General features: G+C 43.2%; 2 protein-coding genes across 3 annotated transcripts; one reads left to right on the forward strand and one right to left on the reverse strand.

The window, feature by feature from the left end:
• Window positions 1-1,379: 1,379 nt before the first annotated feature.
• On the reverse strand, window positions 1,380-6,261 carry LOC108276557 (nuclear FMR1 interacting protein 2). 2 transcript variants are annotated; one of them, XM_047160882.2, is made up of 5 exons: window positions 5,902-6,261; window positions 5,311-5,507; window positions 2,584-4,101; window positions 2,387-2,419; window positions 1,380-1,807 (listed from the first exon to the last, which is right to left on the reverse strand). In XM_047160882.2, the coding sequence occupies exons 3-5, from the start codon at window positions 3,953-3,955 to the stop codon at window positions 1,755-1,757; spliced, it is 1,458 nt and encodes a 485-aa protein (XP_047016838.1). In that variant the 5' UTR covers window positions 3,956-4,101; window positions 5,311-5,507; window positions 5,902-6,261; the 3' UTR covers window positions 1,380-1,754. The 2 variants fall into 2 exon arrangements, with proteins under 2 accessions (XP_047016838.1, XP_017343809.1); XM_017488320.3 differs by lacking the exon at window positions 5,311-5,507.
• A 6,653-nt stretch (window positions 6,262-12,914) lies between these two features.
• On the forward strand, window positions 12,915-14,726 carry bhlha9 (basic helix-loop-helix family, member a9). The gene has a single exon (XM_017488488.3). The coding sequence runs from the start codon at window positions 13,172-13,174 to the stop codon at window positions 14,018-14,020; it is 849 nt and encodes a 282-aa protein (XP_017343977.1). The 5' UTR covers window positions 12,915-13,171; the 3' UTR covers window positions 14,021-14,726.
• The last annotated feature ends 12,426 nt before the right edge of the window (window positions 14,727-27,152 follow it).

Here is a 27,152-nt window from a genome sequence, read left to right on the forward strand (position 1 = left end):
TGGGAAACGGTAGGAGCATGGCCGAACAGCGAGTACAGAGAAGAGTGGCGCGTGCCGACACTAACCAGGATCATTCTCCAACATACGCGCCGTCGTGAAAAAGAAAGGGGGGGGAAAAAATATTCCGCTTTGTAATGGCTTTCCTGATTCTACCTGAGTAAAGAGTTAATTATTCTCGAAAGCACAACAGCCCGAAGCCATTCGAAGCAGGAGTTAGTAACTCATGTTTCAGATTGGTGTAGTCATCCTTAAACCAGCCATGTGTACATAAAGTGCTATTACTCATGATGAGACAAACACCTTTGCTTGGTTAGAAGAAGAAGAGAAAGAAAAAAAAAAAGCCAGAATGCCTACAAGAAAGGTCGCGGATTTAAACCAAGCCTAAGAGATGGTTATCTACTATACCCAGGCCCGATCTTTGGTCTGTGTGGCCAAGACGATTAAACAAAAAAAAGAAAAAGTGACCGCGATAACTCGGCACAGTGTACCATAGAGTTCTGAGGAAAGGCCTCGCTCATGAAACGTCACAGTAGATGGTGAGGCTTTAACACATTCTGCTGATCACAGGGTTACAGCCTTAAAACGTTAGCTCTCACGACAGACATGTGCAAAGAAGTATTAAGGTTCGGGTTACAGTCCGACACGGCGGACGACGGATCACGACCGAGTACGGCTCGTCCGTCCGTAGCCGCTTCTCGGCGGCGCGTGTACGGAGGAGAAGTATTTTCTGTGAAATGTCCAGCGTGGTCGGTGTGGGACGCCGCAGAATTTCCCCTGATCCAAACTCTTTCGTCCGTCACGGGCTTCTGATTTCTCCGTAGGCCGCTCCTTTTCCGTTTTTCTCAGCGCCGACGTGTATTTCAAGTAATGTGATGGCTGAGAGACCCAACTCGAAAGAAACGACGCCCTTCTTTACTACCAAGACGGGTTGGGGATTAATAAAAATAATAAAAATAATAATAATAATAATAATAATAATAATAATAATAATACTGAGAGCTAAATGACTTTCTGCAGAAACCTCAAATAAAAAAAGAGCAGTTTTACAACAAGCCTGCTGAGCAAAATGTGATTTCATACTAGGCTTTTGTTGCAATGCTGGATCATCAATTCAAAGAGGAGAAAAAAAAACAAAAACAAAAAACTAATTTTAGGGCTTTTTCAAGCAGATAAATTTAAGACCAATCCATTTCTATTCTTCTTCCTTAGTGAGAAGGTAACAAAGCATTCAAATTCGCCCTTATGGACTGTTTATGTGCATTGCATAAATTATATATATATATATATATATATATATATATATATATATATATATATATATATATATATATATATATATATATATATATAAAAATATATATATATATATATATAAAAAAAAGATTTAGATGTGTGAAGAAATCAAACGATCGTGAAGCATGTGGTTGTATCCCGAAGTCTCTGGGGTGGTCGCGTCGCTTCCCCACGGCCGATCCACACAAAGCGTGTCACCTCACCTCACCTCACCTGCCCCTTTAAACGGTTTTGCGGTAGTGTTTGTGCGTAGTCCGATGTCTCCGTGGAGATCACAGCAGTCTCGTGTGTGCAGAGCAAACCCACAGAACTCCAAAGCTTCAGCAAGTCCCACATTCATCACCCAACGCTTCTGTCTCTATCAGTTCGGTCTGGTTGGTTAGACCAGATCATTCACATCCAGGATCAGATCTGACTGTAGCACCCAAGGTGGAGCAGATGTAGTACTGGTGCTCGGCACCTCAATGATCAGGCCCGTCCATGACCTCCTCGTAATACGTCACCCTTTTTGGATCTACAGAGATGGGGGATGAAAGCAAGAGATCATTACAAGACACGCCTCCATCACGTTTTGCTTCTCTCTCTCTCAAGCGTCAATTATACTTGTTTCTAACTACACACGCGGGTACACGCGATGGCTGCCACCTGTCTCCTGCAGTCGTTTATCCACTTGATGCGATACCGACATAAATAGTAGGGTCAGTAAAGCACCGTGTGACACTGCATACGCAAACGAATAAACAAACTACCATTATATCTTAAACCTCATACGCGTACGCTATTCTACACGCTAACGCTAATCGGTTTTCCCATTACGGTTAGCGTTTGAATTTTAAAAACGCATCGTGCTGCCGTCAAACCGAACAAAACGTCCGTTTCCGTACCGGTTTTCTTGACTTTTCTAGATTAGTAAATACAGATGAAGAACTCTTTTTTTTTTTTGATTTGGGACTGGGTTCATGACGACAGTCACGCCGACGGCGGAAAGTCTTGAAGAGAAAGATCGCGTGAGCCGTGCGTGATATCGCTAAACGTTATACATTTCGTTCGTCCAGATGATACACAAGCGAGTGTGTTATGTACGGACACTCACCTTGCTTGTGAAGAGTGAGAAGATATTCAAATTCTGCAAGACAAAAAAAAAAAAAATAATACACATTGCAATCTCACTCAGTACACAAAGCTTATTTTATACATTTTATAGAAAATCCTGTATCATTTAAAGCATATTTAGAGCAAGGAATTTGGGTTCACTTAATAACATGATGCAGATTTACAGGTAACCCCTACCTTTAGTGTGGTAAATGGCAGCAGCTTGCAGATCAACCCATCCCCACCCGTGAGCTCCACCCTGCTCTTTTACAGTGTGCACCTCGGACAATCCCGCGTAGCTCCTCGTAGACCCGCCGTCCAAATCCTCATAAGAAGCGTCTGAGCTCCTGCCCTCCACTTTACACTCGTCCCGACTTGCAACACGGGAAGCGGAACACGGTTTCACGGCCACGGCGGTCCCGTACGTCCTTCTCTGCACGTCCTGGGGCTCTGGGAGAGAAACTGCGTTCGGGGATGGCCGGATGAGGAACGGGACGTTTCCACCCTGAAACGTGACGTCCGAGAGTTCGAACGGTGCGGCCGGACGAGAAGCGTCATCCCAGTCCGGGCCTGCGTTGGGCTCGTTGATGAACGACAGGCCCCACTGGTTCTGAAAGATGTCCCCGAGAGCTTTCTGATTTGTCTGAGCAGCAGGGGGTTGCATATTTAAAGGTTTGTGCGGGTAAACGAATCTCGATTTCGGCGGCTCCGGAGCAGACGAGCAAGACGACAGGTTATCCGGAACGGACTCTACGTCCTCTTCGGCCAGGTTAGAGGAGGCAGAAGATGCGAATGACCTTTCCACGGAGAAACACCCGTTAGCATCGAGAGACACGGGGATGTTAGCCAAGCTCGCAGATGTGACTGTTTTTACAGCAGACATGGGGACGTGCGAGAGCTTTCCAGACGTCTGCATCGTCTCTGTACTGGCCTGCGTCGCTTTGTTGAGGTTCTCCTTAACTTTGCTTGCGTAACTGATTTTAGGGACTATCTTGGCGCTGCTATTGTCCACCGGAAACACAGGAGGAGGCTTGAACAAAGTCCACGAGTCCTCTTTAGAGCTCACTGAGGAGACCGGTTTGGTTTTACTAACAAGACTAGTCTTTTTACCAACAAGACTAAGAGAGTTCTTGCTGTCAGAGTTTCTATGCTGCACTTCGAACACAGGGCTTGCGTCCTGAACGCCCGTCTTACAAACCCCTGCGTGCACCTCTGGTTTATGGCAAGTCCTGGCGCAGTTAGTACGAGACTGCAGCGCTTTCCCGGACATCTCCTGGCCCGAAGATTCCGTATCCTGTTTAGAATAGATCTTCGGCGCTTTCTCCTTTTCCCGACCGGCGTTGTTCTCCGTACCTTTCACGCTGCTGCGTCTCGCTCTCCTCTTTTTAGGCGTCGTGTACCCGCTCTCCGAGCCGCTCCCGTCGTTGTCGGCGGACTTGCCGGAGTAACCGTTCGTAATGTAACCGGACGCGAGGACCACCTCTCCGTTCAGAGATAACGCCGGCTCTTTTTCCCGCATGTTTTGAACCTCGTAAAGCTTTAAAACAGAGGTCTGGTGATCCCCGTCCATACTGCGAGAGAAGCCACGGTTAGGAATCGTTTCGCTGTTGGCCTGTACGAGTTAGCGGTCAGTGAATTCCCAAGTCCGGCATCAGGAACGCTCTTCGAATCGTCCCTCTTCACAGTCAGGGTTGAAACCAATTAGTTTACTTCCACCTGCAAGACGGGTACACGAGGGGAAATGTTAGCAAAAATTATTAACACGAGGCACCATGTGTCTTCTGAGTCCAAAAAAAAATAAAAATTTTTAAAAAAAAGCAAACACAGGTTGAACAGGAAACGCTGGTGAACTTTGAAATCTTTCAAGGCCACCATGACTGAGCAAAACATGACACTGTTCAACAAGAACTGAATGACTCACACCACAAAGTCTGAGCCAAAGACAAGATATATATATATGTAAGCTTCCTGGAAAACCCTCAGTGGCCTCTGTGTACTAATAACTAACTATAATAAACCTGCACGCTATTATGATCATCAATCATGAAATCTAATTTATTATAAAGCTAATCTAAAAAAAAAAAAAAAAAAAAAAAAGTTCAAATAAATTATTTGTTTGCTTCCAACTACTGTTAAATATATATATTTCCCTTTTTTTTTTTTTTTAGCGGGGGGGGGGGGGGGGGGGGGTGAGGTGGGGGCTTAAGGGACGATATACAATTAAGAAACTAAAATATAACAAGGTTGACTTAAGTTTATGTTGTCTTAAACGTTTTTTTAAACCTATTTTTACGCAACGTTAACTCTGCTAATTAGGTCATAACACATTCCGACTCCGGCTGACTCCCAAACGCGTTCCTATTGGACAGCTAGTGCACTACGGAGAGCGCGACAGCTCCTTATTTAGACCTTGTGAAGTGCACTTACATAAGGGCGCGTTGTTGGTTTGGGATTCAGCCACAGCCGTTAGGCAGGTGGTCGAGGCCCAATATGGACGCTAACTAGCTATATCTGGAAGGTAAAATAAAACCTCGACGTTCAGACTAAACAGCTAAAAGCGTGTTAAAATATATTTTCGGCTCTCCTTTTTAACATGAATAAATAAATGAATGAATAGAAGATGATGAACCGTTATTTTACGCTGTCTAATTAATTGACAGACTCGAGACTCGAGGGAGTCAGCTTGGCTAGCAAATGTTCTGCTTACGTTAGCTTAAAAAAAATTCTCCGGAGATTTCAAAATTACAAATATTTCGACACAAAAACGTCAGCACCACAGAGGGACAGGGGCATAAGACAAGATTTCTAACCAAAACAGCGGCGAAATTATCACCACAAAACTTCTTGGCTGTAATCTAGGACTTTTGGTTTTAACATGGCGGACGGGGGGAGAGCAAACTGATCACGTCATGTTAAACTTCATACCCGTTTTCCCGACCGAACCTTGCCTCCTGTGTAAAGATTGGCTAGTTGAAGATCACGCGCATACTCCGTTCACCAATCAGTTCGGGGAACTCGTGCGCTCACGGACGATCTGGCCAATCCCAGGACAGGAGGCGGAGCTTGTCGGAATATGGATGGGGGAAAACTAACACAGAAAATTCCAGCAAACCCGGCATTGCCTACCAAGAAAATATGTTGATTATGTATTTTTTTTAAAAAATAAAATAAAATCCTTATCATAAATGTTTACGAGATGTGTAAATTGTTCCTCCGTGTTCTATTTAGTTAGTATATAACTTGACTAATTCATGCTAGTTATCTCGGTTGTCAAAAATATTTTGTTGCTAATGCTAGCCATACTGAGACATAGCAAGAAAACTTTCCCATTACACAAATGGACAGCTTTACCGCTGTTTGAGAAGACAGTTTATGACATTATATCACCAAGAACACGCTGATGCAGACTCGTCAACTATTTTATTCACCCCCAATAGCGTTAAGCTAATTAGCTAGCCTAATGTCAGAGACCTAATGCGGTACAGATTGCTAACACAGCTGCTAATCTCCACTTACCTGTTTTCTCCTTCTGCGTTTCCGGCAGCTTGAGCTCACAGTAGCGATGAACAGCATTGTTCAGAGATCTCTCGGACTGCCGTGTGATTTCCCCCTGTCCATGGCGCTCCGGCGGTGAGGTGATGGTTATGTGCCTGCTCTCTGCGGTGCTGCTGCTCCTCCATTGAAACTGTGCCGGAGTGAAAGTGGATTTGACTCGGCGTGTCGCCCCCGCGCGGTCAAACTCCGCTACTGCGCGCAAACGCTCCGCCCATGTGGAACACCAAAAGCGCCACATTCCACCACAAAACAAGCACGTTTACACGCTTTTATTTACTGCTGCGTTAAAAATAAAGAAAAAAAAGGAAGTTTGGACAGTTGTTACGCCGTAATAGTTTTTGATAAAACCGCAATATCATCAACAAAAAATATATACCACACTTCCATGTGTGTTTGGAATTGTTTACAGGCGCTGTTAAGAGGACCCGTTTGGCTTCCCATACAATGGTGAGGGTCTCTGTGCATATTGGTCCCCATGAAATCAAAAGTTTTGTGGCTTTTAGTATGAATGTGTCAGCCTTAAGGTCATCTATAAGCGAGTGTGCTCCAAAACAATGGCAAAATTCAGTTTTTTAAAAAGATATAAGCATTCAAAATTGACGGTCTCGCTCTCCCTCCAACACAGATACAGATCAATAGTTTTGATGACATCATTCTGCACTTCAGCTTCTCATCAGATTTTCTGTCCAATCAAATGCTCTGTATAATCCGAAGTGTCCCGCCCTCAATGTTATAAACATCCATGGTACTAACCGTCAAGTAAGGCTTAACACAGGCGGTGAGGTAAGCTAAACGCTACTGGCCATTTTAAAAATGGGAGGAGCCACTCGATATGTCCTACCAGGGATTTCAGGACGGTGTAACAGATCATCAGATAGGCGTGGCCTATTTTGAGACTCTTCATAGGTCATGCGCAGTTTGGGAAGAAAAGCCATTTTCTGCAGATCTGCCAGTGATCACAAGTGTTTCACACTCACGCTGCTATAAATTCAGATACCTGTCCGTGATCACAGGGATTTGTACGTGATTCACACAGCTCCTCGGTGATAAAACTCTCACATCCAGACAACAATAAAATGACCAATGATATGTAGTCAGTGTATTAGGGATGTGATTATCAGGATAAATGGAAATAGATCTTCTTAATAAAGTGCACAGACATTTGCCGAAGCACATTTGCAGCACCTTTCTCATTTTGCAATTATTTAAATTGATAAGATTGATTTAAAAAAAAAAAAAAAAGAAAAGAAAAAAAAAAAAAGAAAGAAGATATTTTTGCATTGTATATAAACAGCCACAGATGAAATCTCCCACAGACGTAATCGGAAACTCGGAGTGTCGGTTCATAAAGCTGCACAGCTCTGCATCCAGCACACGGACCGAGTCTGTTCAACACTGCACCACTAGAGGACACTTCATCCCCAAATATCTTTCACTTCCACAAAGTCGGTAGAATGTTTACGGTTACAAGCCAAATATTCACCGATTATTCACTGTAATAACAGATTTATACATCTTTCCAATTATAATGCTTACTGGAGCCACGTTCATCAATGACTGTCCCGAGTACTAAAACTACACCTATATTTCAAACTAAAATGCATCCTTTGAATGAAGGTATTCAGCAGAACGTAACGAGTTCTCTACATTCCTCCTACAACCAAGAGCGAGCGTCGGACAAGTTATGACATTTTTGTAGCGGCTACGTCGAACACGCAAGCAAGTCACTGGGGCATAAATCAGCGAAGGGAAGCGACGGTTAATGGTATATGTTTGTACTGTGCTGTACCAGCAGGCTTCTATAATGTTAGGACTTACTCCAGGGTCGGTGGTGTTCAGAAGCGAATCGAGTGCCACTATTTGCATCCGTTTTATTACTCCACCTGCATTAGGATTTGAACCTGAAGCAGGCTTGGCCTAAACTGGAAGATGAGATTAAATACGAGCGCTACTACTATCAGAGAAACACCGGGAACAGATATCCAAGATGTAGATATGAATCACTGTCTGCGTGGTGTACGTATGCCGGCTGACAGTTCCTCGGCCTCAGTTACATCACTCCAGTTCATGATTGATCCCAATGAGACGTGAGCTCAGGATCGTTTTATAACCCGGCTCATACGGTCATCATTTTGTCTGGACGTGATATTTCCTAACAAATTTAGTCGGCTCTTTTTCCCCTAAAAAAAACAACAACAAAAAAAACAACCCCAAACAAAAACAAAACAAAACAAGTAATCCAATTTAAACCACCACGACCCTGCCCAGGCAGCTACTAAGGATGAACGAATGCTGTAAATGCATTACAAAGTGACGCACATTCATCCAGTTCAACATGGTCTTACGCACACCTCCAGTTTCAACCAGATGCCCTGTGAGCCGTTCTGGCAAGCTTTAAAAATAAATAAATAAATAGATAAATAGATAAAATTTAAAAAAAAAGAAGAAAGGATAGTGCTCCTCCTAATCGTGTGTGTATTTGTATCCGCTTATTCCGAATAGCGTATCCGTATCCGGTTACATCCCTAGTAGGTCATGTGGTTGTGTTGCGTGTCTCGCGTGCCATCACGTACGGTACCTTTCACACGACGTCACGTGTTTAATTGAGTCCACGTGCGATTTCGGGCCGTAACGAGATGAAATGCACCTCAGATATTTCTGACATAATCGCATGCACATGACATGTACGTTCAGTACGTATGGCTTTATCCTCTATGCGCTCGAACAGAATGAAGCGATGTAAACACTAAGAGTGGGGAAAAATTCGCCACTGAAAGAACACGGACTAAGGTTCGTTTTGGAAAGGAATGTCCGTGATGGATGAAGACGTTCTCTGAAGGCCCTGTCATTACGCTGACAAACACCTGTAAACATCAGCAGCGCCGGTATCCGCACTGCCCTTCAGTGCCGAGATTGACAGTCGATATCTTAACAGGCATTAATAGCAGGCTGTCGATGTGAAGCCCTCGGGCCTTTTAGCTTGTAAATTTCGCATTTTATGGACCGCTCACTCCCCTCGTTGGCTGGTTGATGGGTTCCATGAGGTTTTATAGACGTAAGGCAAGGTTTTCTGTAATTCCCGTCACTGAACATATCCGCGATACGACACAGCAGCGGCCCGTTATGTAAAATGGATTCAATCACATCATCATTATATCATTATTGATGACTTCATGTTCCTAATAACAAACATTTAAAGGTTCCCAAATTTTAGGCGTTCCCATGACTACAAGGCAGTGCGATGAGTGCGCGTTGATCGCTTTCCTATAATAGCATGTCCCGAAGTATTGCACTCCTCCTATACTACAGCGGTTTGCTTTTATTAAAGAATGCCACATACTTTCTTAGCTTTCTATGGTTACACTTAATGTTGTGGAAAACAGCTTAGTTCCTGGTATGACTTGTGTTATGGAGGCTATAAACAGTCGTTCCGTCCCCGTCACCCCTCCCCCGCCTGTTTTGACTTTCACGAAATGCTGGCACTGGAGACTCCTCCCATAAACGTTAAATAAATTTCCATAACCATATCGAGGATTGGACGTTTTTTGCTAAATCGCAGCATTTATGTGGCGCGTCCACCACGCTGGTCCCTGTAAATGAGCTATTACTAACAAAACGATAACGTAGTAGAGCAGGCACATTAACATAAACCCGTGATTGCCTCGCATCTGTCGTAAAAGAACACCAATCAACGCCTTCTGACCACTCGGAATCGCGTAACAACTTGAATCGAGTATTCACGCTCGTGAAAACGTAAACCGATATCAGTCATTTTCAGTGATTTTACAGTAATTGGACCCCCGGCGCGCTCAGGGTTGACTCATCCATCAGTGTTGCTCATCACTCTCTCTCTCTCTCTCAACTGGAGAGAGTGAGAGACGTGTTGTGTCTACTGACTCAGACTGGGTGGTTCTGTTAAAACCCATACGTGAAGAGGCAGGTGTGCGTGTGTGACAACATTACACTATTACAGCACGTCGTGTCAGAAAACAAAGGCGACGTCGCACTGCTACTGAAACCGAGGAGTGTCCGGTGACAGCGATTATTTTAATAAATCCCAGTCCCTGTGCATCATCAGAAAATCGAATAAACACGTCCAAAGAGTCTTTAGATCTCAAGCTGTAACATCCGTAAACAAGTGTCAATTCAAAGCTACCTCATTGTTAGGTTTTTTTTTTTTTTGTATCGGAAAAAACACCCAAGGCGACCCGTCTTTGGCAGGAGGATATGTTTTATTGAGATGTGAAAATTCCACTCGGAAAGCCGAAAACATACATTAACATACCTCTGCAAAAGCCGAGGTTAGTAACCGGACTCTACTTACTCATTACGCTAACTACCCCTTAGGAAACGCGTATCTATAAATGTTGGCCACAAACCTCTAATAACACGCAAGTAACACCCGCTCATTATGCGGGCCTGAGCTAGAGATTTACAAATCTCAGGAAAGTGTCGTTGGACAGGTTCCCCTCGTCATGAAAATGGTTATTCCTTCAAGGGCGTCGCGGGACGTTCAGTGAAGGCCTTGATTTATTCTTGGCGGCTGATAATTACTAGTGTCTTGTCATCTGTCAGGAGGAACGGACTTGGATGGTCTGAGGCACAGATTTCGTGTTCTCAGCGGGAGGCAATAAAATCTGACATGGGCCACTTATAAATCATCGACTGGTCCAGGGGGATGGTCTGCGCTTTGGTGAGACAACTCGGTGCTTGGACCGCTGATTCAAACCAAATGATATTCAGTACTGCAATAACACGATGGAAAAAAAAGCTTCTGAAACCCCGATCTTGGGCGGTAAAGTGCGTTTAAGTGCTATAGTGTTCTGCTGTTTTGACTGTTGACTTTACACTACATTTTTTTATTTATTTATTTATTTTTACGCACGGTATTACCATATTTGGCTTTATGAAACGCGTCATTACACGTGCTGTATAGAACACAAGATACGCAGGTATTTTTGCACACTTGACACGGGCAAAGGAGGCTACAAAATGTAGGTGGTGCACGGATTGCTCAAAATGGCACCCGATTAAGTGACGCGTCCAAAAAAAAAAAACACGCACTTTTGCAATGCGATAAATGATGGGAAATATATTCTTAACAGTTCATTCTGGGTCAATATGTTTTTTTTTGATAAAATACTTTCCCAACATGCATTAAACGCAGAAGGCGGTGTTGATTCATTTTCTATGGCGGCAGCTCCGACAGTACTGCAGCTGCAAGTCGCGGCTTTATACCAACTCTGCTTATTCAATACATTAACATCTATAGTATCGTACAGCACGTGCTCCAAAGGCGTACAATTAACAGATTTTAATATGCGCCGTGATGTCATCATTGACACGGTGAACTTTTACTGTACGGAGATGTTTATTTAACATTCAAACCAGGACCCTCCAGAGGTAAAGCTGTTGCTAAGTCGTCCGCCATGGGAAAGTCCTCGGGACTTTTCAAAAGTCTTATGGATAAAAATGCAAACAATCAGCGGGAATATCGACGCGTCCCATCGAGAGTCCATCGTCCTTCGAGTCTCCGTCGATATATACTCCTGTCCACTCCGAACTTGCACGAACGTTAATCTTACGGTCCACATCGAAACCAAACCCCTGATGAGGGCTACAGCTAAGTAACGAAGTGAAAAAGGGCTGAAACGTTCACATCGTTAGGTCTTTAACGGCTGGCGTCACTCAGCCGCAGCAGCCACCATAAAAGTAGAGAAAAGGAAGGAAGCCATGTTCAGGCATGACCTCTTATTTGGTGTCAGGACAATGGCCATGGCCTGTCCTAGCACTAACTACTGGTCTGGTCTACTTGACTGATGAGAAACACAATCAGTAGTTTGCGGAGTAAAAAAAAAAAAAGAAGACTCGACGGAGAGAACTGAACTCTAAAAACAAACCCGACATAACACCTCAGAGATGACGGACACATTCCCGTCGAAAGATGTGTATTTTGACTACTGAACTGAGAAGAATTTAGCTTGTTTTGACAAGCCTTATATATATATATATATATATATATATATATATATATATATATATTTTTTAAAGAAACTACACAAACCGTGGTGTAAAATGCGGGGTTGCTCAAACAAGCAACTATTACATGCTTTAACTGTAAAATATTTGCCCGCGTCTACCCAGCTTTGAAGTCCAGGTCCTTATCTATGTTTGTCCTCAGGTGCTGTTGGGACTTGATTTATAGTAGCCTTACAAAGACACGCAAATTATACAGTTCATAAAGCCCTGCGCCAGAACAGCACGGATCGCCACTCTGGAGACTCCAGATTGCATCGGTGGACAAATACAAATAATGGCTCCTCACTGTTTTAACTTGCTCCTTTCACATGGTGTGAGAGGAAATACACACAATACCGGTTATCTGATAAATACACAATTTGTCATGACGGGCTACAGACAAATTCAGATGGAGTCGATGGAGCCGATGATTAATTGCCACACCTCAAGAGGGGAAATAAATAAATAAATAAAAAATCTCTCATGCTGAGGTTCTGGGGATTATTATTATTATTATTATTATTATTTTTTAGAAACGCTTAAAGAAAAGTTTTGTAACAGTTGCCTTTCGCATATGATTTGAAAATGTGAGGTGAGTGTCGAGGTGACGGTGTTTAGGACTGAAGTATACGGTGCAAAAGTGGTAAAAAAAAAAAAAAAAAAAAAGGTGAATAAAAAGATGAATAAAAAGAAAAAGGATGACAGCAGTGTAGTTGTTTAACTTAAACGAGATCAAGATCTTTCCACCCGAGATTAAACTGCCACGTTTGAGAGTGTAGACCTTTCATAATTTCTGTGTTTGTGTCGTTTCGATGTATGTAATGTCTAACAGTTTGGAAATTCGTCACTGAAAACACATCGATTTTAGTCTGCGTCAAAGCCTTTCACTGAAAGGTTGAAAAGAAAAGGGGGGGAAAAAAAAACAAAACAATGTTAAAATCCAAAGTGAGGTTCAGAGGAAGGTGTGTCTGTTCTGCAAACTGATGCATTTGCCTGGAGGGGACTCGTAAACACGGCGCGCCATTCCTCATGGGTGACTGTACCATGTGACTCTAGGAGAAGGTGCTTTAAAAAGCAGTCGTACCTGTTGGGAGAAAGCAGAGGAAATCATACAGTGGCACCAGCCAAAAGAGGCTCTGGACTGCACGGCAAAGCTGAGACCGCGGTACTGAACTTCACGGGGAACTGTAGAACCGAGGCGCATCTAGCAGCAATGACGAGTCGCAGCAGCTTCACTCTTCACTCTGGCTCGGAGTTCTCCGAGGAGGAGTTGGAGCTGAGTCCGGAGGCTCAGATGGACGATGACACCCTCGACAGCAGCAGGAAAGGTTCCTACACCGATAGCGCAAGTCCCAGCAGCACCCTGAGCGAGGCCGAGGAGGGTCGGCCGAAGAAACGCAGCAGGCCGGTGCGCTCCACGGCCCGTAGGATGGCAGCCAACGTGAGGGAGAGGAAGCGAATTCTGGATTACAACCAGGCCTTCAACGCACTGCGTGTGGCACTCCATCACGACCTGAGTGGCAAACGGCTTTCCAAGATAGCCACGTTGCAGCGTGCCATCAACCGCATCTCAGCGCTTTCTGTGTTTCTTAGGAACAATCCACCCAACGGAGCCAGCAAACCCTGCACACACCGGGAATGCTACGGACAACCCGGACAGGTGTCCCCGACCGATGTAGAGCCCCAGGGGTTCATGTCCTGGGAACAACCACTGGCGCTCCAGATGCAGAAGCACAGACTGCCTTCAGAGCAGCAAGTTTACATGGACCATTTCAGACACGCGGGTTCTACCTGTCCGCTATTGCCACACTATTCCTGCTACTCGCCCGATGTCCAGCTTTATGCGAACGGTGGATCCTGCGGCAGTCCTGCCAGTGACGATGCCAGTCCTCCTCGGTACGGGCGACAGGGTGACTGGTTGGGCCACCAGGCTGGGGTTTGGGGATCCTGTTCTCAGCGCTACGCGGATGGGCACAGTGAGGCAACTCAGACTCTACCTTTCTCTTGGCACATGGGCTATCTCCAGGAGACGGGTCCTCAACACTGCTATCCGATGCTATGACACGTCTTCTGAGGGAGCTGTAATACAATGTGATGAGGACGCTGTGTAGGTGCAATCTCGACATCATAACCTGATCTGAGGCGCCGACACTGGACAATCGACCTGTACGATGAATAAATATTTCAGACGTAATGAGACTGGAGTTTAAAGTCATTGCATTAACGAACGGACATGCGAATTACGACCCAGTACGTCACACTGCCGGGCTTACAATCTAAAACCTCAGAAACGCACAGTGGATGTAGAGGTAAATAAAAGTGTCGTGAGATGTACCTATGCCGGAAATGCTCGGGAAACACCGACTGCATGAACGGGAAGATACTCGTTGTTGTAAATATATCGATCCTTGCTTTCTAATAAAAATCATACAGAATAACAAAGTGGACCAAGTTCATTCTTTGGTGTGATCCTTATGATTATAAAAGCTTTGAGTTTTATAGCGACAGGAAGGGAAACGCGTAGGAATCTGCTCAAAAACGCACAGTGGATGTAGAGGTAAATAAAAGTGTCGTGAATTGTACCTATGCTAGTAATGCTCAGGAGTCACTGATTGTATGAATAGGCAGATACTCTGTTAACTAATTTCTCAGTGGACAAGATAGTCTCTATGACTATTAAATTGCAATTTTATTATAATATTATATGCATTATGTATATGTGTGTATGTATGTATGTATGTATGTATGTATCCCATGGACATAGAGATCACAATGCAAATTCAATCTTTCTTTCTTTTTTTTTTTTTAGCTTCATGCTTCTGCATGCACTTTCTTGTCTGGTCTGTTCATGCAAATGTCTTTTCAAGACGGATTAAAAAAAAAAAACAACAACAACTAGTCACTAGTTTGATCTACTGAGTTCGGTCTACTGCCGGGGACTTCCTCTCTCGGCGTGTTAATGAAAGCAAACAACGTTAATGTCAGACCATTAGCATTTGCCGACAGACAGATTTATGAACTCTCAGGAAGGAAGCAGAAAAATCCTCTGGCTGCCTGAGAAAACCCCTCACCTGTAGCCTGCAGCTGTGCCGAACAACACAGTCTGCTGGAGACAATATCCCGGAATGTTCTGGAAAAAAAAACAAAACGGAAAGACTTTCACAGGGCCGCATGTGAAATTTTGGCTCCAGTAAGTAAGTAAGTAAGTAAATAAATAAATAAATGTCGGATCTGTTGTGAGGGGAGGAATTGATGAGTTGACGTGTAGGAGGTACTGGCTTCCTTCTCATCATTATTTTTTTTTTTCCCAGCGGTTACCATGAATCATGGAAGTCCCTGACTCAACCGAAGCGTGCTGAGTGACAAATTAAGGTGACGACATGTCTTCTTTTCCTGCCCACTACTGGCGGACGGCCAGGACAGCCGTACAAACACAACGTCTGCTGCTTGTGCCGCTCTATGAAATCCTTTACGCCCGGCGGTACATTTTTCCGAAAAACATTCAACGGCCATGAAATCTGTTTAGCGGCCGTCCGTGTCGTGCGAGCGACTGAGAAATCAACAAAAACATATTCACAACTTCCTCGCAGCTCACAAAGTAGTGTTCGAACAGCCCGATGACGGATATACGGGGTCGACTTGGATAGGGCTGCGATTCTTGTAATTTAGACTTTCTAATGCCGTGAGTCAGTAATAACGCTTACACATCGACCCCACGGCGCACAACTCTGTCCGCCTGACACGCCTCCATTACGTCTTCCGTCTCCCGAGCTGCTAGAGATATACAAGCAAGAACGTGGGTGTCATGGGAACCCGAACGGCGAACGATGACTCGTTTGGGTAATCCGGTTCATTGAACATAAAACCCTGTGCATGGACACGTTTACCTTTCACAAATGTCAGGAGCAACGTCCAGACACCCCAACGTTCCCGGAAGTTCCGCGAGTCTCCCGCATTTTAATAGCGGCTCCAAATTATATACAATACCCCAGACATTATATCCAGAAAATCGATTGGTTTTTTTTTGAGAGCGAGAGAGCGTGCGAGAGTTCAATGGTCATTTCTAACGGTAGACGGGCTCTGGAGAAACCCTAACCCTAGGTCTTGGGTTGATGCAGTAGTTTTTGCAGGTTGGGATGTCTGAATATCGCATCGCTCCCCTGAACACTGAACAATCCATCCATCGGTTAGATCACGTACTGTGTACGGAACAGAGTGTTCAGCTCCCTGAAAAAATGCAGCAAACGCCTTCACAAGGAGGTACGGATTTAGCCGTCACACTCCCAGTTTGTTCGCTATCGTGCCACAGAGGTCTGGTTTTAAAATGTCCATACTCTACTTTCCACTCATTCTCTCTCCACTTTAAATTTCGAACAAAATAAAGCTTTAGCACACGTGACGGAGAGAACGAGACCCAATCTTGACTGAAGAACGTGAAGCTGTGCCTCGATATTCAGAAAATTTAATTTAATTTAACTACGCGGGTAGTTTTTCCCACCTCTCAGGCGGCGAATAGTAATTAGCCATGTCTACAGACGGGAAGAGAAACTGAATAACAATCGAATAAGCATTCATGCTGTAACGTCTGACCCGGGGACGTTTCCTTGTGCGTCGACGTTTGCAGGCAGTTCAGTTCAGCGGGTCGCTCAATCACACGCAAATCAGCGCACTGCAGTAAAAACGCCGACTCCTCAGACCGAATGCAGTCAGAGGAAAAAGTAGCGCGGCGCTGCGTCATAGACGAGGTGTGAAATAAATGACATTTATAACGGAGAGGGTTACCATTAATCATAGCCAGTTCTGTTCATGCAAGAATGAACGGATGTCGAGGTGGAACGTCATGTAACCGCTCAAAGGTGCAGTATATAAAACTATGAAACTCATTTAAATGTTATTGAGATATATATATATATATATATAAATATATATGCTAAATCGACTATTCAGACAAACTGATGTTTAGACACGCACTAAATGGGTTATTGTGTTCATATTTTAAGTGCTGATTTACAAGACCTTTCCACACAGTTACCATGAAACAGTATTTCCACCATGTTTTGCTGATGAAAAAAGGAAAATATGCCTCCATTTTACAATATGTCTATAATAAAAATTATTCCAAGAAGCTGAATATACTAAACAGATATGGCAGAGAGACTGAGGGGTAAATATTATTACTGGAACCACATAAAGAGGATACAACGAGTCTGGAGACTATTAGATATTGGACATACAAGTTATTAGATGCATATTAAATACAAGTTATTAGATACATATTAAATACAAGTTATTAGATACATATTAAATACAAGTTATTAGATACATATTAAATACAAGTTATTAGATACAAGTTATTAGATACATATTAAATACAAGTTATTAGATACATATTAAATACAAGTTATTAGATACAAGTTATTAGATACATATTAAATACAAGTTATTAGATACATATTAAATACAAGTTATTAGATACATATTAAATACAAGTTATTAGATACAAGTTATTAGATACAAGTTATCAGATACATATTAAATACAAGTTATTAGATACAAGTTATTAGATACATATTAAATACAAGTTATTAGATACAAGTTATTAGATACAAGTTATCAGATACATATTAAATACAAGTTATTAGATACAAGTTATTAGATACATATTAAATACAAGTTATCAGATACATATTACAATAATTTTTTTTTTTTTTTTTTTTTTTTTTTTTAAAGAGAGCAACGTTTAGATATCTTTATATACAATGCACTATTTGATATTTTTGTTACTTGTGATAATGCAGGAATCTCTGTCAATCAAACATCAAATGTACTGACGCTATAGAGGTTTTGTTGTTCTTTATTTTGTCCTATGGGTGCACAGACTTTTGCCCTTAACTGTACAAATGCTAACATTAACACGAATGCTAACAAACTTAAAAGTGAAATACTGCAAAATGACCAACATTTAACAACAACAACAATAATAATAATAATAATTTATTTACTTAAATAAGTTAGTGCTCTAAATATGGTTCCTTATATTATATGATACATATATAACCATACAACTACATCTACAGATCATTTTCTTTTAAAGAACTTTAAAATAATCTTACCGAATGAACTTGGGAAGAAACATCTGACCCCAGTTTGACCCCAGATTTTCCCCCCTTTCTCTCTCTCTCTCTTTCACTTCGAGCCAGCAGGTGGTGACATCACACTGCATGAAGGAGCTCCAGGTTCAGCCACGCTACACCAATCAGAGCTCGTAAAGTGCATTTATCTGAACACGAGCATCATAAACCTAATACACACAGTGAGAAATGTCTCCTGGGTGAAAGCGAATCTCAGAATCTCCGCTGCCCAACACGACATGGTCAAACGTATTCAAACCTATTACAGTCTGAAGATGAACGTAGCGCCGCGCAAAAAGGTTCTTCAAAACATTTCAGAAAGCGCTCCTTTATCTGTCGCTCATGATGTTTGCTTTTTTCAGTTGTGCGACAGGGCCACAGAGCTAATATAACTAACAAGTAGTGAAAATCCTTCCTCTAAATCTCTGCTGCAAACCACATCCGGTTCTTCGGCGGTTTAGGACACGGTGGGAGTCGCTATAAACGCGGAGTGGGCGTGGCCTAAACCAGAGGGTCTTTTGTTGTTGTTGTTTAAATTAAAGCAGAACCCTACAACGATGCCCCAGGAAACACTGGAACAAACCCGGATGTAGAAACCTCAGTCAGCATGGGGTGTGAAGTCTACCTCTGACAGCTCCTCAGCCCACTTCATAATTGGTCTCCGGTTATTATTTTTGTTTGTATCTGCCCTTGATATTTTCTAATGAATTTAGCTGTCCTATTTCCTAACATGTAAACACACTAGCAGCCTAATTTAAACCACCACAACCCTGACCACAGTTACTAATGAACGAGTGATGTAAATTCATCAGGGAGCGTGTACGCTACACCCGTAACATTACCGCAGGAAGAACGACGGGGTTTTTTTTTTGTTGTTTTGTTTTTTTGCCCAGATCCATGATGTCCTCGTTTGTTCCCAATCCTTGACTGACGTAAAGCAGAATTTCAAGAGAATTGGACATGGGCTGCTGTTCTTCCTGCTGCTCCTGTGGATGTGCAGAAGTGACAAATTACCCTGTTCCTGGTGAGATATGGAACCCCTACAGTGCTCAGCTCTGCCATTAGTTGCCTTCTCCTGCCTTCTCCACGCAGCAGGGGGGTCATCATCCAGGCAGCAGCCTCACACATCAACACCCAGGCCTCTGACAGAAAGCACTGCATCAACATGTAGGGAGGTTGGCGGCAAGCGTTTTCACAGATTACGGATCAAACCTTGATTGGGCACGGGCATCGTACATAAGACTAAAGCACGCACTATTGTTCACCACTGAGGTCCAGGCAACTCTACGTTAAAGTTGGCTCTTTTATTAAGAAATGAATGCTCTCTAATCAACTGCTTTTGGCACGGTGTGTTTCTCTTTCATTCTTCCTGTGGCCTTCAGTGAGCGTGGGTTTTTACTCTCATTCAGGTGGGAGCATGAGGTCGGATAGAAAGACAGTCCACGTTCATTGGATGTTGCGGTGTGAGGTGCACTTGTTTTTCTCTTTGCTTGCCAGGCAAACCTCACAAGGCATCTGATTGAGACCAGAGGAGTGCAGCGGCACTGGGATCCCTTGGGACGCAACAAACGATGTATAGTGGTGTATAGGGTGTATAGATATAACGCTACATATAGATATAAAGCTCACCGGGAGAAAGACAGACCGCAAACATCAGCGCAAATAAATCTCACAGTGCAAGATACGTTTACAGTTCATTCCTTCATCCTCAGTTTCATTTAGTCTGCTTGGTTGTTTACATTTTCAGAAAGAGAACCAACTAATTTCGTTGGGGACATGTTGTGGGCGAATACAAACAAAAATACCTGCATGAGCCAGATTAAAACAACCGTCCCATACACATCTCTCACGGAAACGAATTATGAACTGGAGTAATGTGGCTAAAGTCGAGGAACTGCCAGGGCCAGAAGTCACACTCCATACGGCCATTTCTACTAGAAGTGTGTGGGGGGGGGATTCCAGTTTAGATCACACCTACTTTGGGATTCAATCCGAACGTGAACGCAGACTGTGAAACTATATCACGGGTCCGTTTTTCCATCAGCGCTGACATTACTAATTCATTTAGATACCAGAAACTAAAACACTGTATTCAGAGATAACCGATGCACACAAAGAAGGGTGTCCAGTAAGCAATAAGAGTCCTTTATATCTTAAACAAAAAGTACTCTTTTTTCTGGTCAGTTCCTCTATACTTTATTATTGAGCGCTTCTGAAGGACAACCGTTTTCTTTTCCTCTCACTCCTGGATCGCTTTCTCATCTCTGCCTTTGTCTTTGCTTCATCCCTGCTGTCTACCGATGTAGCCTCGAACAAAATAAAACCTGTTCGGAGTGGGGACGACATCTGAAGTGGCCACAGCATACAGCATGGTGTACATCATTTAAGCGAGAACATCCTAGTGAGAACACACAACGGCTTGATGTCTACGTTTAACCACTAGAGCGGCGTTCAGTTTGCGCGCCTGCGTTCGTTAACGCGTTTACTTCTGGATTAGATCTAAACACTTCATTTACATTAAATCTATCGCACTTGTCTGAGAACGATTTATGGGGCGAAGCTACGGATATTTAATCCCGGCCTACGGCGAGAGTCATGAATTTCATTTAGCACAATGAGACTGGAATGCCTTGGTGGCGTTAGGATTAATTTCTCAGTACTACGGACAATTGCAGGGAGATATAACTGTGTTTGTCGTGTTTGTCTAGATCGACGCAGGACGTCAACCCCCCCCCACAAAAAATTTTTTACGCGCAGTGCCTTGCACATGTATCCGCCCCTCTTCGACGTGTCCACGTTTTGTAGTGTTAAAACGCAGAACTGAAACGGGCTCCATTAAGATTACCGGTCATGATTCGACACAAAACAGCCCATGATTATTAAACTGGGAGGAAATCGATATAGTTTGCATAACTGCATACAAATAAAAAGTGTAAACGTTAGTTCTATCGTAGCCGGTTGCCAACAACCGGCGTCATGAAGACCAAGGAGCTGGAGAAACAGATCCAGAACAGAACGTTCTGGGAAAGTACCAAATCGACCAACCATAATCTGAACGTCCATGGAGCATCATTACATCCATTATGAACAAATAGAACGAATACGCACAAAAGCTAGTGATCGGGTAAAGAGGACCGGCACGGCCTGAACCCTCCGCAAAGTTGAGCTTCATGGATGTGTGGCAAGAAAGAAGCTATAGCTGTGAAAAATAAATAAACAGCTGTATGAAATCCTGTATCTTGTGACGTAGCAAATGTGTATAAAGGACCTCCGAGCTTTTAGCCTTGGTATAAAAGTACTACGTTTGGTGGAAACCAAACACTGCGGTTCACACCATTTTTACAGGCTCAAAAACAGTAATTGGTCAAACTAACAATTATAAATATACGGATTATTTTTTAATACTCGGATGAAAATCTTTTGCAGTCAATGACCGCCTGAAGTCTGGAACCCACGGACATCACCAAATGCCGAGTTTCCTCCCTTGAGATGCTTCGCCGGGCCTTTACTCCACCCGCCTTCTGTTGCTGCTTGTTTGTGGGTCTTTCTGCCTTCAGTTTTGTCTTTAGTAAGTGAAAAGCATGCTCAGTTGGACGGAGGTCAGGTGTCTGACTCAGCCATTTAAGAACATTCCATTTCTTGGCCTTAAGAAGCTCTTGGCTTGCTTTCGAGGTACATTTTGGGTCATTATCCATCCACGTGTGAAACGCCTTCCTATCAGTTTTGCAGCATTTGACTGAATTCATCCTGCTACTTCTATCAGCAGCCACATCAGCAGTAAACACCAGTGACCAAGTTCCATTAGCAGTCACGCATGCCCATGTCATAACACTTCCTCCACATGTTTGACAGATGACGTGGTATCTTGAGGTAAACCCTCTGTACTTGCATGCTTGTTCGTAGACTTTGACAATACACCCACCACCTCGAAAGTGTTTTTCCACAAGTCTAGGTGTTGCGAAAGGGTTTTCTTCGGCAAGGAAACAATCCTGCATTCATCCATTTTAGTTGTCTTCTGTGGTCTTCCAAGCTTTTTGGTGCTCCTGAGCTCGCCAGTGCTTTCCTTCTTTTTAAGAGTGTACCGAACTGTTGATTTGCCCACTCCTAAAGTGTCTGCTATCTGCCTGATAGGTCTGTTTTGATGGCCTCTTTCACTTGCGTCAACACCTCTTCGAACCACACATTGAAAGTTCCCATGAACGGCTACCAGATGCAAATTCAACACCTGGAATCAACTCCTTTTCAACGCCTTGTCATGAAATAGCAAGGACGCAGGCCGCACCTGGCCATGAGCCTGCTCGTCAGTCAACTGTCCAATGACTTTTCAGCCTGTGAAAACGGAGTTACTACGTATGCAAACCTTACTTATTCCGAAACGGTTAATACGATATCCGTGTTAAACCCCTTGAATCAAAGCTGAACGTCCACGCTCCGATCACGTCCTGATCACGTCTTTTCAAATCCACTGTGCTGACGCACAGAGGCAAAACGATCAGATTCATTTACCATCCAAATACTTATGGGACGGACGCATTCTAGGGAAGTCCTTCTCTGGAAAGAAGGCTAATACGGTGGGAGTTGAATATTACAGTACATCACAGAAAAAAACATACGTAGATACATAACGATTCGCCTTCATCGCTTCCCACCCGGCCGCATGGCGACGAATATTCAGAGCGCGTCGCAGCCCCGAATTCCATCTCACCTGGGACAGATGGAATTGCGGTCCTGGATATTTCGAAACCCGGGGCTACGTCCCATTCATCAATTTATATGAAGAAGGCATGATTGTTTTGCTCGCATCCATAACAGCACGACATTAAATCTATAGGCCATCAAAGCACAGTGACACAGAGGAATAAATTAGCGTTATTAGGATGCACGGACCGCTTCACGCGGAGGACACTGCACGCTGAAAAGTATTAACAATGCAGGACATATTCCATACATTAATATATATATTAAATCCTCATCTATAAGCGGTTATTATTATTATTATTATTATTATTATAATTAAAATGAGTGAATAATAAAACGATCCAGAGCTCATCACATCTCCAAACTCGTATATAAACGGAGGAGAGCAGAGGATGAAGATATACGCAGTGGTTAAACTGTGCTGTGTTGGGCGTAGTTGTATTTATTTCTTCAGCTCAGCAAGAATAACCTCGGTTAGCTTGGGAAATTAAATCGGGTGGAACGTCAATAAATTGTTGTGGAAACCCCATTCCTCAAGGAGAAGAAAATAAATCTTACCACGACAGCCATCAAAAACCTCAATATACAGAAAAAAAAAAACCCTAAAGCTCACATTAACCAGGTATTTACCCCACTAATCTCCTTGTGTAATAGCATGATTAATGTTCCACTGCGACATTAAACTTATAAATATATGCCATCTCAATGTGTGGTCCTTTAACCTTAAAAATGATCAAATAAATGCTAAATAATGACAGGAACGCAATTCACTAGCGTTTCGGCACTGTATCCACTCAGAAACTATTTACTGCCTCGAGAAATAAGCTTTTCAAACGTTTTCATTCGTCACCAAAGAGCACACGGTTCTAAAAAAAAAATAATAATAATAATGATCCTGTCTGTATTTGTCTTTCTGATCATTTTCTCCGATGTCGAGTCTTTCATAAAGCGAGAATTGTCCGTTAAAACCCCACAATGAAACGGAACAGGATTCCACTCGTGCCATTCCGAATAACAGGCTACAATTATCTTATATTAAAAAGTACCATATTGTCCCTGAGTGAAAAATTACAAGCTGCTAGCTGTGAACTATTACGTTTATGCTGATGATATACAATTATGCTTATTACTTCATCCAGATTGAGCGGCACAGTAGGAGAGAAAGCGGCGTCAAAGACATAAAAGCTCGGATTAATAGGAACGTTGTTCGCAATTCTGAGAAATATGTGAAAGACTGATTTCAGGCACCGATTCTGCCCGAATCTGCTCCTCTAGAGACCGTCGGCTTTCTGAGACGCGCCGCTACGGTTACGGACCTCGGTTCTATCGGGAGAAGCCGCCGTTTTTGTTCGAGAGCACCGAGCGATGTCGAGCGTTTTCTGGCTTGGGGACAAGGAGAAAACAAGACAAACCAACACGGAGGCAGGGCTCGTGAATAAACGAATCTTGCTAGCCAGCAAATACGAGGAGATTGAATACATTCCGTACTTATTCAATATTCCAACATCGCCTTTAACTGAAAATAACGTACGCAACGTGACGTCCCACTTTAATCGTACGGTCGAGTCGCAGCAGCACAAGTTCTCTTGATGTTCTGCCTCCAAGGCTACGGCGACAGCGAACAGCCTCCTCGTCACCAAACGTTTACTGATAATAATAAACCGTATCTAGAGAGCAAGCTAGCTCGGTCAGTTAGCCGATACTCGCTAGGACTGGTGAGAACTTACTTATGGTGTCATGTGACATACAGTGGCATTTAAGAACCGAGTCAAGTCGACGTTAATCGTATGTTCAGTTTGGAACGAAGCTGGAAGAGATGAAAATCTCCGAGTTAGTATTGACCATGTGATAGACACTTGCCATTGTGGTTCCAGAAAGACACAAACAAATGGAAAGGGCTCACAGAATCATCTGGATTTCCGGATGAAGGTAATAGTTTAGGCTTCCTTTCTTGATAATATTTTTCTTACAGGGAAAGAAAAACAAAAAACAAAAACATTATTGTTTCAAAAACAAGTTTTGGGTTTATACTGTAGAGTTTTACTGATCTAGCACGCTAGAAATAGTTATGAATCGATGGCTGTGTAAAATATCCTTTTCCGAGGGCTTACCGGCTCCCGCTGAGGACAGACTTTGATACAGAAGCCAGACAGCGAATCTAGAATGTGTGTAATTAAAACCTGAGACAGAGAGGCCTCCGGATGAGGGACCGAGCGTCCCGGCGACGCTCCACCTGCAGAGACGCACGTCGTGGTATTCAGAAGACACTTAGTGGTCTAATTACAGATAAGACACATTCATTAACGGTCCAAATCCCTGCCATACGAGTCTGTATTGGCCAATTCTGAGCCACTCACTCTTCTCTGGGGCCAACAAATTGGTCTGCTCTCAGAAGTGCTATCTAAATGCAAACACCAAGCAGCCCTTCAGAATATTAAACAGCCGTCTTGGGTCTTTGCTAAGCGAACAATGTAATTTAGCGGGTATTTTTATACGTCCTGAGATTAATTATGCCAATCCTCATTCTGCACGTAGCTTTGGCTTTAATGCATTGAATATCCCTGGGAGATTGCTATATAAAAACGGTCTGTGAGAAGTGGCAAGGCTGACCTTTCTGTGCTTTCAGCCATTAGCCAGATCTGTCTCATACCGCCGCACAGTACAATAACTCATTAATCTACATATGGAGTCATGCATCGCTTTATTGGCTCTGCTTACATGGCCCACGACCAACAAAGGTGTATCCAGGGTCGCCATGTCTGCATAAACCCCCCCCCCCCCCCCCCAAAAAAAAAAAACAACAACAATGGACTATTGGCCATTCAAAATCCTCAGTGCTCCAGAGAATCATTTGCTCTATTGTGAGTATAGAAAGTAAAATTGACCGAGCTCTAAAGGTGGGAGAGGAATACTCTGTCTCCTCTGTCAATCACAGAGACACTAGCCAATTGTGAGTGTATAGCGCTTTTCTCCGAGTGCGTCACACTGCCCTGTGATAGAGTATGGGCAGCAATTCAAAAAGCTGGCTTGACATGTCTTGGAGGAGGCATGCATTAGTCTTCATCCTCTCCGGTTGGTCGGGGAATGCTGGCTGGTGGGTGAGAACTAGCCAAGAATAATTTGGGGAGTAAATGGTGGGGTAGAGGGAGCAATTTCAGCTCCGAAACGCAACCCTCAACCCTTCCAAAACCTGTGATAAACTCAAAAATATAACCTTCCCGCATATAAGTAAGGAATAGGATGACAGTTATGACATACCATTTTAATAAACTGTATGCGCCATCACTGCTTTCTAATGCAATTATTCCACGCTCATGAACGTGATTTAAAGGACCTGTGTAAGCTCCCTTCAAATAACGTGTTGAGGTTATAAAAAAATAAAAAAATAAAACAACGAACAGTAGCTTTAGTAGCATAGCAGCTCCTGAAATTAGTAGCTCCTCCCCACTTCAAAGTATGTTTCACTACACTATGTATACTCATTTTAAAAAGTTCTTTTCCTGGCCTCTCCAAGTCTAATCGTGTTTACCTGATCTACTCAGAATTAGATTAGACATCAACCATCAACACGTCATTTTAAAGGAGAGAATATGGGCTTTTTTTTTTTCTCGTGGTGTAACTATTCCTATTCTCGTCTGCCCGTAGCTTCTCGGTTTTTTCTGCGATCTTTCTTCGCTCGGTCAAGTAGTTTGTGAAAAATGCTGACCTTTCTATGCTTTTAGGCGAACAAGACGTGAGTGAAATCGCCTGCTTTCTACATGCCTGGCTTCTACACAGCTCCCTAATAACCTTGTTTATTAAGGGGGATATTTGATTTTCTGCAACGGAAAAGGTTTTGTTGCAGTTCTGCCGGCTGGATGTGAATAGAATTCTCCGACCGGAGAAAAGGGAAGAAATAAAAGAACCGGTAAGTAAGCTTTGCGCACGACTGGTCGCGTAGCACTTCGCAGCTGTTTACCGTAGCGTAGTTTTACGATGTTAATGCCCAGACAGTTGGACAGGAAAATTAAATTGAGGGAGGAAGAAAAAAAAAAAGCCGGGTTTCTTTTTCTAAGGCGGTACAACTGAAAGCCTAAGAGCAATTGATATCCTGGAGAAAGCACTGGGCTGGCAGAATTTCTCTAACCGAGTTAACGTCAAAAAAGACGGATTACTTCAGGTGGTTTCGGAAGACCACAGTCTCCTGAAAGCCGAGCGCAAAATATGAATTAACTTGCACGGACAGGGGAAGCCCGAGTTCTGTTACACAGTGAATATTTAAAATATTTTTATAGACTACAGAACATTTCAAAAGGACAGACGAGCAAAAAAAAATAGATGTGCCAAGCTTCCTCCCGTATTCGAACGTTCCGCGCTGAAGCTACG

The sequence above is a fragment of the Ictalurus punctatus genome, chromosome 16 (assembly GCF_001660625.3).
Source record: "Ictalurus punctatus breed USDA103 chromosome 16, Coco_2.0, whole genome shotgun sequence".
NCBI classification, from domain to species: Eukaryota; Metazoa; Chordata; class Actinopteri; order Siluriformes; family Ictaluridae; genus Ictalurus; species Ictalurus punctatus.